The sequence below is a fragment of the Andrographis paniculata genome, unplaced genomic scaffold (genome assembly GCF_009805555.1).
Source record: "Andrographis paniculata isolate CXL003 unplaced genomic scaffold, ASM980555v1 Contig86END, whole genome shotgun sequence".
In the NCBI taxonomy this organism is placed as follows: domain Eukaryota; kingdom Viridiplantae; phylum Streptophyta; class Magnoliopsida; order Lamiales; family Acanthaceae; genus Andrographis; species Andrographis paniculata.
In genome coordinates this window covers 1,292,157-1,305,348 of record NW_026137624.1, presented here as the reverse complement: position 1 = coordinate 1,305,348, position 13,192 = coordinate 1,292,157, and the positions used below count along the sequence as shown (strand labels likewise).

The 13,192-nt window shown below is 37.8% G+C and overlaps 1 protein-coding gene across 1 annotated transcript; it reads right to left on the bottom strand.

Moving 5' to 3' along the window:
• Nucleotides 1-242: 242 nt before the first annotated feature.
• Nucleotides 243-2,666, bottom strand: LOC127242396 (uncharacterized). The gene is made up of 5 exons (XM_051261924.1): nucleotides 2,453-2,666; nucleotides 2,238-2,339; nucleotides 1,635-2,159; nucleotides 690-1,183; nucleotides 243-617 (listed from the first exon to the last, which is right to left on the bottom strand). The coding sequence occupies exons 1-5, from the start codon at nucleotides 2,664-2,666 to the stop codon at nucleotides 243-245; spliced, it is 1,710 nt and encodes a 569-aa protein (XP_051117881.1).
• Nucleotides 2,667-13,192: the final 10,526 nt, after the last annotated feature.

Sequence of the window (13,192 nt, the reverse complement as noted above, 5' to 3'; positions counted from 1 at the left end):
TCAACTCTTCTAGGCAGCATATAATGTTCAAGCTTGGTGCATGCAAACACCAATGAATAACATATCTTCTTTGGCATTGTATAATTCAATTCTGGTCCTGTGAGAGTCTTGCTCAAATAATAAATTGCCCTTTCCTTTCCGTCATCTCCATCTTGAGCCAATAAGCAACTGACCACTTCATGAGTATTGGCCAAATAAAGTTTGAGAGGCCGACCTTCCTTGGGAGGCATTAACACAAGTGGTTAAGTTAATGCTTGTTTTATAGCTTCCAGCGCCATCTGTTGGTCTGGTCCCCACTCAAAGGGGCTTCCTCCTGCCTTCAATAATTTAGTGATTGGCCTGACCTTGCCAGCCACATTAGAAATGAACCGCCTGAGGTAATTCACTTTCCCTAACAGACTTTGAATCTCTTTAACCGTCTGAGGTGGTCGGCTGGTAAGAATTGCCTTGGCTTTGTTAGCATTGATCTCGATACCCCTCTCATGAACCAGGAACCCCAAAAAACTCCCAGCTGTTATACCGAAAGCACACTTAGTTGGGTTCATTTTCAATTTATATTTCTTCATCCGACTGAAAGCATCCTTAAGATCCTCCAAATGTTCCTTAAAACTAGGGGACTTGACAATAACATCATCAATGTAAACTTCCATAGACTTACCAATGAGGTCATGAAAAATTGCATTCATTGCCCTCTGATAAGTCGCCCCAGCACTCTTCAAGCCAAAAGGCATAACCATCCACTCGTAAATGCCTAATGCTCCTGGACACCTAAATGTTGTCTTATGAATATCTTCCTCTGCTAGAAAGATTTGGTTATATCCTGCATAACCATCCATCAAACTAAGAATTATGTGCCTTGCTGCTGAGTTAATTAGCATGTCGGCCATAGGCATCACATACTCGTCGTTAGGGGTGGCCATGTTAAGATCTCTGAAATCAATGCATATCCTGATCTTACCATTTTTCTTAACCACTGGTACAATGTTGGCCAACCAGTCTGCATAACGGCAAGGTCGGATGAAACCCACTTTAAGAAGCTTCTGAATCTCTTCTTTAATCTGAGGCATCAAGTCAGGACTCATACGTCTTGGAAATTGCTTACAGAGCTTGAAATCTTTCTTAATGGGGAGTCGATGTTCTATCAAACTTCGCTCCAGACCAGGCATTTCTGAATAGTCCCAAGCTAAACATTCAATATTGGTTCTTATAACATTGAGCATCAATGTTTGTTTCTCTTTAGACAAATAACCACTCATTCTGATTATTTTTGGAACCAGATCGGTTCCTAAATTAAACTCCAACAAAGGATCTTGCGCTGAGAAAGTTGGCTCTATTTTTTCTAACAAATCGGGCCAACGAAATTGTTCATCTTCTTGGAAATGAACATCACATTTTTCTATTTTTTCTACTTTTTTCAAAAGCTGATCTAAATAATACTTATTAATAAGCAAACTACAATCTTGCAATTCTACTTCTTCCATAAGAAAAGTATTATATAAAGTAGGTCTGACTTACTAAAGAGCCATATAGTACAACTGTTCTTTAACAGAACATTGAATTCTGGCCAATGAACTTAAAACCCTTCTTTGGGTAATCATTAGCCATAAAAAATTGATACATTGAAGGTACGTGACCAGAATAGAAAACTGATTCTTCTACTTGTTCTGATGCTTCAAAAGGATTGTCATTTGTCTCCATTTTAAAAACCTGATTGCCTTCCCAGAACATCAATTGCTGATGCAGTGTTGATGGCACACATTTAGATGCATGTATCCAATCTCGTCCAAGCAGGATTGAATATGTGGTGTCTGCATCCACCACAAAGAAGACAGAAAAAATCTTCTTTGGACCGACTTCAATGAAAGCGACCAACATGCCTTCTGGTCTGGTCGGCTGCCCTGTAAAGCTAGTCATTTCAAAATCCACAGGAGATAGATCATGAATCCCCTTCCCCAATTTTTTGAGAGTCTTTAATGACATTACATTGAAAACGGCCCCATTATCAATGAAAACCTTTGTAATTGGTTTCCCACAAACATGAGCATTAACGTACAGAGGCTTCAAATGAGACGCCATGCCTTCTGGAATAGGAGGGAAGACAATTGGAGGGACCTCTGATTGAGAGTCAGGGTCTGCAATCTTTGCCCATTCTGGCTCTTCTATAGACTCATCCACCAGACTTGCCCACAAAGGTTCTTCCTCAACCCAATTAATTTCTGTCATTCGGCAGGGGATACGTGGCCCTAGTCGAAATTTGACAGACCTTGAATCCTTCTCTGGAACTTCCTTACCAACTTCCAATTCGGGTTGAACAGTCAAAGACTCCAAATGAAACTCCTCTATTGATGGATTAAAATTAACCTTCTCACAATGTTGACATCTGAAACCCTTAACTCTTTCATCCGACAAACCTTTACTTATTTTTGGCATGGACCGACCTCCCTCATTGTACCGAACGCTGGTCGGCTGCTCTGAAGGGGCTCTTCCATGAACCGACCTTCCTCAACCTCATTCGGCTGTTCAAACGAAACGACCCTAATGGACTGACCTTGCTCAGAATACTTGCCAGTGCCTCGACTGTCGTTCGGTTGCTTTGATGAGGCGACCTTGTCTCTGTATCTTGCAGCATATCTGCGTTTGGCATTCCGAATCTGAGTACGATTCATGCCTGGGAAGCGAGGATCCACATCAATTGGTATTGGTTTCTTATTTCGAGTCCATTTGCTTCCGACCACACCCGTTTCCTGGTCGGGTGGTCCCGAACTACAACATGGTCCTTTAATTCCACATTAAAAGAACCATCTTGGTTGTCCCATTTTTCAGCCACTGTTTTTTCACAAACCTTGAGTTTCTTCTCTGGTCGGACACTGTTTGATGTGTTCCCTTTTTCCTTTCGGGAAATTGCTTGTATAATAACCATCGTTGTGGTTACTTTTGGAAATGGTTGCTGCTCCACTCCTAAAGTGATATACTTGAGCCGTCCTGCCTTAATAGTCTTTTGGATCTCATTTCGAAAATGGGTGCACTGACTTGTACTATGCGTGAAAGAATTGTGCCACTTGCAATATGGCCTCCCTTTAATTTCTTCCTTGGTGGCCAACCTCTGTCCCTTTGGAATTCGGATCTGACCATCAGTCAACAGGATATCAAATATCTCATCGGCCTTTGAACTGTCAAAGGTCGGTTGCCCTTTAGCTTCCGTTCCTGGTGCTGGCTTTAACTTAGAGCATACATAAGGTTTCCATGAAATTATTTCGGCCGCCATCTCTTCTGTTTGATCATAATCAAATTCATATGCCTCTGTTTCCATACTAGCCATATGTTGACCTTTATTACGCCTGAAATTCTGATCCTTTTCCCTGAACAGAGATTCTAAACGTCCAACCTTGGAAGCGAGGCTTGCCAAATCCTCGACATCATGTGCAGTGAGTGCATCTCTTAAACGACCATGCATGTTTCGGACCACCTAAGTTGGTCATCTCTTTCTCACTGATTATAGTAGGACATCGTCCCTTTATTAATCTCACCCTCTCAATAAATTGTGATGCTGATTCATCCGGATATTGTTTCATCTCCAAAAAATCAGTCAGAGAAACCGTTGGCAGGGGTTTGAAAAATCTGGCATGAAACGCCATTTCTAAACCTTCCCAAGTTTCTATTTGCCCAGGTGGGAGACTTACAAACCATGAAAAAATTGTCCTAGTTAAAGACAATCCAAACAGTTGTAACTTGTAAAAAGGATTGTTACCAATTCCCCCTAACTGTGCTGTAAAACGCCCCACATGCTCTATAGTGGAGGACCCATCCTCTCCAGAAAAAGCATGAAAATCTAGTGGTCTGTAATTCCTTGGGAGAGGATATTCATTGATAATCCTTTCTGGAAACGGTCGCTGATAAGCTGGTCGGTTGGCCATCTGAGGATTTAGACCAAATTGAACCCTCAATATTTGAGCAATTTCATCACCCAAACGAAACTGTTGATGATCAGGAACATCAATGGGATTTTGCACAGGAATATGAATGGGATCCTGCACATATCCCCCTGGCCTTTCCTCTCTTGTAATGGTCAGTTGCACATTTTCAACCCTTGGTCCCAAAGGAATATTATTTGGGAAAGTCAGAGGAGTCTTTCCCCTATCTATTCGGTTGAAATTTGTGGCGCTTGGAAGTGCGCTGTCCATATATGATGGCCCTGCAAAATTCGCTTGCATTCTTGATGGTGACACCCCTGGCGGCGTCTGGGTGGGTTGAAGAGTAACCCTTGATAATGCTTGATCTAACATGTTTTGCATAAGATTTTGTTGCTCACGCAACATGTTCTGCATAAACACATTCTGTTGATTTTTCATTTGCTGAACATAAAACAACCAATCGGTAGGTGGTTGGGGAATCTCCCCTGGATTTGGCAAAACTGGTGGTGAAACATTTTCTCCCACCGGTGCTGATGATGATTGAGGTTGTGTGCCAGCCATATTGATCCTTCTGATGATTCGGCCCAACCTCAGTCGTATGAAATTCTCTGGTAATGTAGGATCAGCAATCTTGCCTTTCTCCCACTGTGGTCGCCAATTTGTTGATGTATTTTTTCAACAAACAAAAAGTAAAATTCAAAGATATAGAAAATATCTTTAAACTTGATTAATTAGCGTCTGAGATTAGGAATCTCTAAACACTATACGGTACATAAAAGGAAATAACTGGAAATTAAAATGCTGGAAATTTAAAGTGATGATCCCCAAATCTGACTTTGCTTTGTTGAAGTTGATTGAAGATGTCTTCTCAAGAAAAATCCAAATCCTTAAATACTTCATGAGAAATTGTACTTAAAACCGTCGCCCGAATGGTTACGTCTCCTTTTCAAACGTCTGCCAACCCTTCTTCTGCTGACACGTGTCCTCAACAAACTAACATTATCACTCTATTCCACTCTTAACAGCATCCGCCTCTTTGGACCGACCGCAGACCTTCCGCCTTTTTGGTCCGAACACTACTCTTCCACCTTATTGGCCCGACTACCATTCTTCCCGACTTGCGGACCACCCGACTTGTTGATCCAGTCACAAACCTCCCGACCTAAAGACCATCCGACTTACTCCCGACCTAAAGACCATCCGACTTACTAGTCTAGTAGCAGACCTCCCGACCTAAAGACCATCCGACTTACTGGTCCAGTTGCAGACCTCCTGACCTGAGGACTTTCCATCCTGACGACTTTCCGTCTTGAGGACCTCCCGACCTGAGGACCTTCCGACCTGCGGACTTTCCGTCATGAGGACTTCCCGACCTGAGGACCTTCCGTCCTGAGGACCTCCCGATCTGAGGACTTTCCGACCTGCGAACCTCCCGACCTGAGGACCTTCCGACTTGCGGACTTTCCATCCTGAGGACTTCCCGACCTGAGGATCTTCCGTCCTGCATTCTCCTTAGAAATTAACCTGTTTTCCTTGAGTTCCCCACGGTGCCCTTCAACTAGTTCAATCAACTCTATTACCAGGCCCATTTTTTTTTAACCTTGGGCTTTTTAACCTAATTTTAATTTTAATACGTAACAATTTTATTTTTAATTTACATTTTTAATTTAATATTTTTAAATGAAAATAATTATTTGATTGATTATTTTATATAAAATATGACAAGAAAATTTTAATTTAAAAAAATAATTTGATTTAATCTTAAATTATTACAATTATATAAAAAAACAAGTTTTAATTATAAAACTATATGTATATATAAATGTATTATTATTATTATTATATGTAGATATAATTTCTATATATAAAGGAGAAGATTTGGAGTCTTATCCGGATTGTGAATTTTTTTTATGTTGTTTTTATGAATTTTTTAAATTTATTTCTATTTTATTTTTCAGTTTAAGTTTTTCCTTTTATTTTTTTTTTTATTATTTTTATTATTTTTAATTGTGTTGGGTTTTTATTTTGGATTAAATTGTTTTTAAATTTATTTATGAAATTTTGTAAATTTTATATAAATTTTGGATTAGGATTTTTAAATGACCATAAAATATAATTTTTTTTCCTTTTTTTGTTCCTCTATTTATTTTCCTTCTTCCCTTTTTAGCTGTGATTTACATTAATTTGGATGGATATGATAAAATTTTAGATTTTGAATGTATTTAAAAATTATCTATATTCTATATATTATATATTTTAGCTCAACGATCCTACTGAATCAAATTTATTTTCTTATTTTTTAGGTTATGTGTTTTTAGGTTATGTTGAATTTGAATCATAGTACTTTTCATTTAATGGATTATGTTAAAATTGTTGATCGATTACAAGGCTCGTCGGAGCATATCAACACCATATTGATTTGTCCCCTCAATATATAAAAAATTGACTGGCTGTCTATATTTATATGATGTAATTAATTCATTTTTCTTAGATCTGCATTTTCCAATCTCAATATTCTTGTTATTCTTGTTTTGTTTAATTTGTTTAGTGTTTTGATTTCAATTTTTTTTCTTATGTGATGTATTAAAAATTGTATTGGTAATATAGAAAATAATATTTTATAATGAATGATGATTTTGTGAGAGGATAAAAATATATTATCATGTCGGAAAAAAATGTGTGGACAAACAAACCCTGTGTATTTGCTTTGATGTGATTATTTTCATTAGTCATATTTCTTCTATAAATTCATAAAGGGTGTGTTATTTTTTATGAATCTTTATTTGAAGTTTGTCATATTTTAGTTGAAATAATTTTTTGGTGTGATGTTCTTTTTATGGAAAATATGTGTTTAATGCTATGTTTATGGACTAAAACAGTTATACTACAAAGTAAAGTATAGATATACATAGGAAAAAATGAAATTGAAGAAAGGCAACAATATATTGGAATCTTTTCTAATAAATTTGTATCAAAAGTATATGTTAGATGTGATACTTATGAAGGAAAACAAAGAGATTTAAAGGAACAAAAATCCACAAAAAACAATACAAAACAAAATTTAAACGTCATAAAAAAAAAACAAAAACAAAATTTGAAAGAAAAAATGAAAAGTACAAACTCAAAAATTTATGTGAATGGTTTTTAGATGGTTCGTATGGTGAATAATGTGATGAATGTTATGTTAATGGTGTAAAATTATGAAAATGCAAAAAACAATAAAGATATATAGAATATTGTAAAGTCAAAGAACAAGAAAAAAATAATAGAAAGAAAAAAAGAAGAGAAAATGCTAATCCAACAATTTATACAAATTATTTTTCCTTGAAATACAAATAATATATTTCGATATTTCAAATATATCATTGGAACAACCACATCATGAAAACTATTATCTATTACAACAAAAACTATCACACTCAATTCACAATTTGAGAGATAAATTAAGGTCAGAGTCATCAATATCCCGGTGATTCTCAACATAATTCCTGTATGCGGCCGCGGAAAATCCACCGGCCTGACGTGCCCTGCATCACCAGATCCACTACCAAAAACTGGTTCACAAAACCTTGATTTCTGGCGTCCAAATAAGGTTCCGATCCTATAAAAGAGACAGCATTCCTTTGCACATGAGGATTTGTTCTGCCAAAGGGAATATTGAATCCTGGTTGTGGACGCTCTAGAGGCGGCAAAACCACTGTAGGGGAAACTGGTAAGGCCATTCGGGGGGATCAGTTGTATTGTATGGAGAGGATTGAAGCTGAATTGCATTCCAAGGTGTTCCAAAGATATATGTGGTGCCTGGAAGGGTCTGTGGTAAGCCCCAACGATTGGCAAGGTTGGCCCCAATGTGAGAGTGTATGGTAGGTCAGCCCTGAAAAAATATCCAAAAGGGGACTGAAGGTTGTGGACATTCTTTTTGATAGTTCTCTCCATCTTGTGGGCATTTTGGTGCCCTGCCAATGCCGGCTTGCTTCTAAACTTTTTGTCACAATAACGATAACTATATTCGGGTTCGGCACCCTCTCTTGATTTGAAGGATTTTGGTTTTTATTAACATTTGAGGGTGGTGGTGGTGGGTGTTTCATGGTTAAGATAATGGTTGAAAATGTTTTCAAGACAATTTTCTTGAAAGAGGTGTTAGAAAAAACTTAACTTTTGTATTTGTAAGAAACAATATTTGGGAGAGTCATAATTACCTAACTAAACTAAATTTGTTATTATTATTATTATTATTATTATTACAAGTAAACTTATAATTAAAATTGTCTTTTTTCCATAGTTGCTACTCTTTTTGTTGCAATCTATGTATGTATAAGATTATAAGTTGTGAATTATCACTTTGAATTGAGTACAGTGGTTTAATTATATTATTGTTTTAAAATAGATAAAATTATTTTTAAATATTTAAAATCTTTGAATTATTGAGAATAAGTTGATAGTTTGGACAGTGAGGTAATTATTCTTTTGTATAATAAAATTAACAATGAAATTATAATGAGATAATATAGTAAATATATGTTTATATAGTTATAATACATCATTATCTAAAATATTTATTTATATTTCTAAGATTAGTTTATTAAATTTCTAAATATTGTTCTTTTCTTTGATTTTTAGAAACCAGATTTATTTTTAATCTATAAACATATGATATGAAACTTATTTTATATTTTGAATATCATATGTAAAGGTTAGTTTTACTGTATGAACATTAAAAAAACTAATAATAATTTTAAGTCATAAGTAACAAAAGTTTTATTTCACATTATGTATAAAAAATTCTAGATTTTCAGGCATCTTTATCGAAATAAATTTTGATCTCTATGATATAGGGTGTTTGTAACACTAAAATAAGAAAATATTAAATCATAGATAAAAATGAGTTATATATAATATTGCCGATTGTTGATACATATTGTATATATATTTATATTTATGTACATAGCCCGGCCTATTTCTCAATATATATATACGATCTAACCCTAATTATTTCGAGATATTAAGTTTATCCATTAATTCTAATATGGTATAAGAGTCCCGATTTCTCCCCATACAATCCGAAAACAACCAAAACGCCACTCATCTCAGATCCATCTTGCCGATCCTCTCCAACCATCACTGCCACCACCACCGGATGCGCTGCTGTGAGATGAGCCAACTGCCGGAAAATCAGCCCGAACTGCAGCATGTGTTGCCGACATGCGCCTGACAATGATACTTGTTGGACGTGTCGTCGGTGCGTGGAGGCACGTGCGGCGGCAGCTCCTGGAGATTTTTTGACCGTCGTGCTCGTAATTTAATTTCCTCAACTATGGGATATTCATTTTTTCAATTCGAACAATATTCCATAATTATATAATTTTTCTTGTTCCGAGTTTGATTCGGTTTTGTCTGTGCTTCGGTTGATTAAGTTTTTGGTTTGAGATATTGTGTATTCTCAATTTTTTTTTTTTTTTTTTGGTATGGAAAAGATGTTCATGTTCTGATAAATGCTACTTTGTTAGGAGATAAATACACTTTGTGGACACAATTGATAAAAAAATTTCTAATAGGCAGAAAGTTATGGTGGATTGTTACAGGGGATATAGTTTCTCTTGTTGCTTCCATTTCTATAGGAGAAGTTGCGCCTACCCTTAAAGCTGTTGAATTATATATTGAGAAATTGGAGGATTGGACAGTAAGAACCGTCGTATTCTTACCTGGATGCACAATACATCTACTCCGGCGTTACAGATCTACTTGCCAAATTTTAAAATGCTAAGGCAACTTGGGATTTCTTGGCAGTTCGCTTTTGTGCTACTAGTTTGGTGCATTTTTATCAGCACTGGAGCACATTGCATAGTTTAAAACAAGAACCAGGACAATATGTCATCAACTTTCTTGATCAGGTGCAACCCATTTGGCATCGGTTAGATCAGACTAAGATCAAATCCTGATCATCTCCACCTTATTCAGATTTTGATGGCTCTACGTCCAGAGTATGAGACAGTTTGTGCCTTCTTGTTACATCGGCACCCGCTCCCTATATTTGATGCGACTATTCTGTGTCCACCCCATCCTTATCCCTCCCTGACACCTATTTTATTCCCCAATTAACCTTAAACTTATCTCACTTGGTCAATTAGTTGATTAAGGTCTTACTGTGATATTTTCTCCTTCTAGTGTGCAGGTTTAAGATGCACAAACAGGGAGGATCCTCGGGAAGGGCCTGAAGACGGGCCGCTTATTTGAGCTTGAGTCACTTCAGCTCCCTCGTCCCTCCATTTATACCGCCACCACCTCTACACCATCCTGCCTTCAGTGGAATCTTCGGCTAAGTCATTCGTCCTCCAATAAACTCAGGACTTTGATTAGTCAGGGTCTTTTGGATTCTCTTAGTTTTGAGTCCTTTGATTGTGTAGATTGTTCGTTGGGGAAACAACCTACTTTGTCATTCCCTCTTAGTATTTCCGTAGTTGATAAACTATTTTCATTAATTTACTCTGATATTTGGGGACCTTCACCGACTACGTCTATGAATGATTTTTGTTATTTTGTGATTTTTATCAATGACTATTCAAGCTTTACATGGTTTTGTTTTATGCTACAATGTTGTGAACTCTCTTCTATTTATATGGACTTTTCTAAAATGATACATACCCAGTTTTCCTCTACCATTAAAACTCTTTGCACAGATGCTCTTGAGTTTGCAGATTCTTCATTTCCTCATTTTCTCTCTAATCAGGGTACCATTGTCCAGCATTCATGTCCATACACCTCTCTACAAAATGGTCGTGCCGAACGTAAACACCATCATATACTCGATACAGTCCACACCCTTCTTTTATCTGCCTCTTGTCCGGATTTTTTTGGGGGGAAGCCGCTCTTACTGCTGTCTACACTATAAATTGTCTCATTTCCTCTGTCATGGGTAGTGTCAGTACTTTTGAAAGACTATTTAATCAAGATCCGAATTATAGCCTTATTCATCCTTTTGGTAGTGTCATTTTCATTCTTCTTCCTCCTTATGAGCACACTAAGTTAAAACCTCGAGCGCGTCTGTGTTGTTTCCTGGGATACGGGGTAGAGCACAAGGGTTATTGTTGTTGGGATCCTATTTCCAATGGATTACGTATTTCTTGTAATGTTACATTTTGGGATCACACTAATTTTTCTTTCTTGTCCCACTTTTGAGTTCTCTTTAATCGTTCATCTCCCTTCTTTACCTTCACCTCACCATCTCTATTTTCTTCCGATAATGCAGCTCTGTCTCCTGCTTCTGACACTGTCCCGGTTGCGCCTCCTGAACCGACACTGGTCTCCGAGCCTGCTATTACTACCAAACTTGATACCTCAACACTACCAGAGTTTGACACTACTTCAACCTTGGACCCTGATCCTTGACCTTGCCGTTCCACTTGGATTAGTCATGTCCTTACTCACTTAGTTGATTATCATTGCTTCTGTGCCACCTTGTCCTACTATAAGTGCAGGTCCTTTCATGAGGCGTATGCAGATCCCTTGTGGCGGCAGGCTATGTATGAGGAGTTACAGGCTTTGAAGAAAACCTATACGTTGTATATAGCTGATCTTTCCCCTTGCAAGAAACCTATCGGCTGTAAGTGGGTATCCCGGATCAAAACACACTCTGATGGATCCATCGAGCGCTACAAGACTCTCTTCGTAGCTAAAGGCTACACCCAGGAGTATGGTATCGACTATGAGGAGACTTTTGCTCCATTTGCTCATTTCACCTTTGTCCGTTGTCTCATAGCTATTGTTGCCACTCGTCAGTGGCCCCTTCACTAACTCGATGTCAAGAATGCATTTTGGCATAGTGATGTATTCGAGGACATCTACATGTCTCCACCTCTTGGTTTTCCTACGTTCTCTAAGGTATGTAAACTCCGTCATGCTCTATATGGTTTGAAACAGGCACCCTCTTGGTTTCCGAAATTTAGCAATGCTCTGCTCCAACTTGGTTTTACCTCCAGTTATCACGACTCTGCTCTATGCATTCGTCGCGGGTCACCTAGAGTTACTATTCTACTACTTTATGTGGATGACATGATCATCACGGTAGATGATCAGTCCGGTATCTCTGAGCTGCAGGATCATCTACACAACCACTTTGAGATGAAGAGCTTAGGGTCTCTGACACCTCCAACAGATATTATCTATCTCAAGCCAAGTATGCCTCCGACCTTTTGTTTAGAGCGGGTCTCACTGACTCCAAGACCGCTCCTACGCCTCTTGATTCTGATTGTCGCCTTACTCCGATGGATAATTTCTATCTTGACGACCCTACCCTGTATCGTCAACTGGTGGGAAGCTTGATCTACCTGACTGTTACTCGACCTAACATTGCTTATGTTGTTCATGTCATCAGTCAATTTATGTCTGATCCTCAGACGACTCATTATTCTATTGCTATACGGATTCTTCGGTACATCAAAGCACTCTCCTCCATGGCCTTTATTATTCAGCACATTCGTCCTTAGTTTTAACTGGGTATTCTGGTGTTGATTGGGCGGAAGATCCCCCCAATCGCCGCTTGACCACTAGTTTTTGCTTCTTTCTTGGCGATTCACTTATTTCTTGGAACAACAAGAAACAAACGGTAGTCTCCCGGTCCAATGCGGAGTCTGAGTATAGAGCCGTTGCCGATACCACTGCCGAGCTTCTATGGCTTTGTAGGTTGCTGGCTGATCTTGGTGTGCCTCAGTCCTCTGCTACTATTATTCATTGCGGCAGTCAGAGCGCCATGAAGATTTCGAGGAATGATATTTTCTACGAGAGTACAAAGCACATTGAGATTGACCGGCACCTTGTACGTTATCACGTTGCTCACGAGAACATTTCTTTATCTCCTATTTCTTCTACTGATCAGACTGTCGACAGCTTCGCCAAGCCTTATCTTCCCGGCCGCTTTCAGTCGTTCTTGAGCAAACTCAAGGTTGTCTCCACAGTCTCACTTTGAGTTTGAGGGGAGTTTTTGATATATATTGTATATATATATATATATATTTATATATATGTACATTGCTGTCCATTTCGCCATATGTATGGCGATGTCACCGTAATTATTTTGAGAAATTAAGTTTATTCCGTTTATCCTAATACTGATAGATGTTCAAAATTTTCAAATATCTTTGCCATAATAAATTTTAATCGATATTGTCTCAGGGTTTTTATGGAATTTATTATGTCTAAGAAATTATAGGTACGGACAAAGAGAGAGAGAGAAAGAGGGATACATATGTCGGATTAGGTGTTGATCAGTAAGTCATCACTATTAA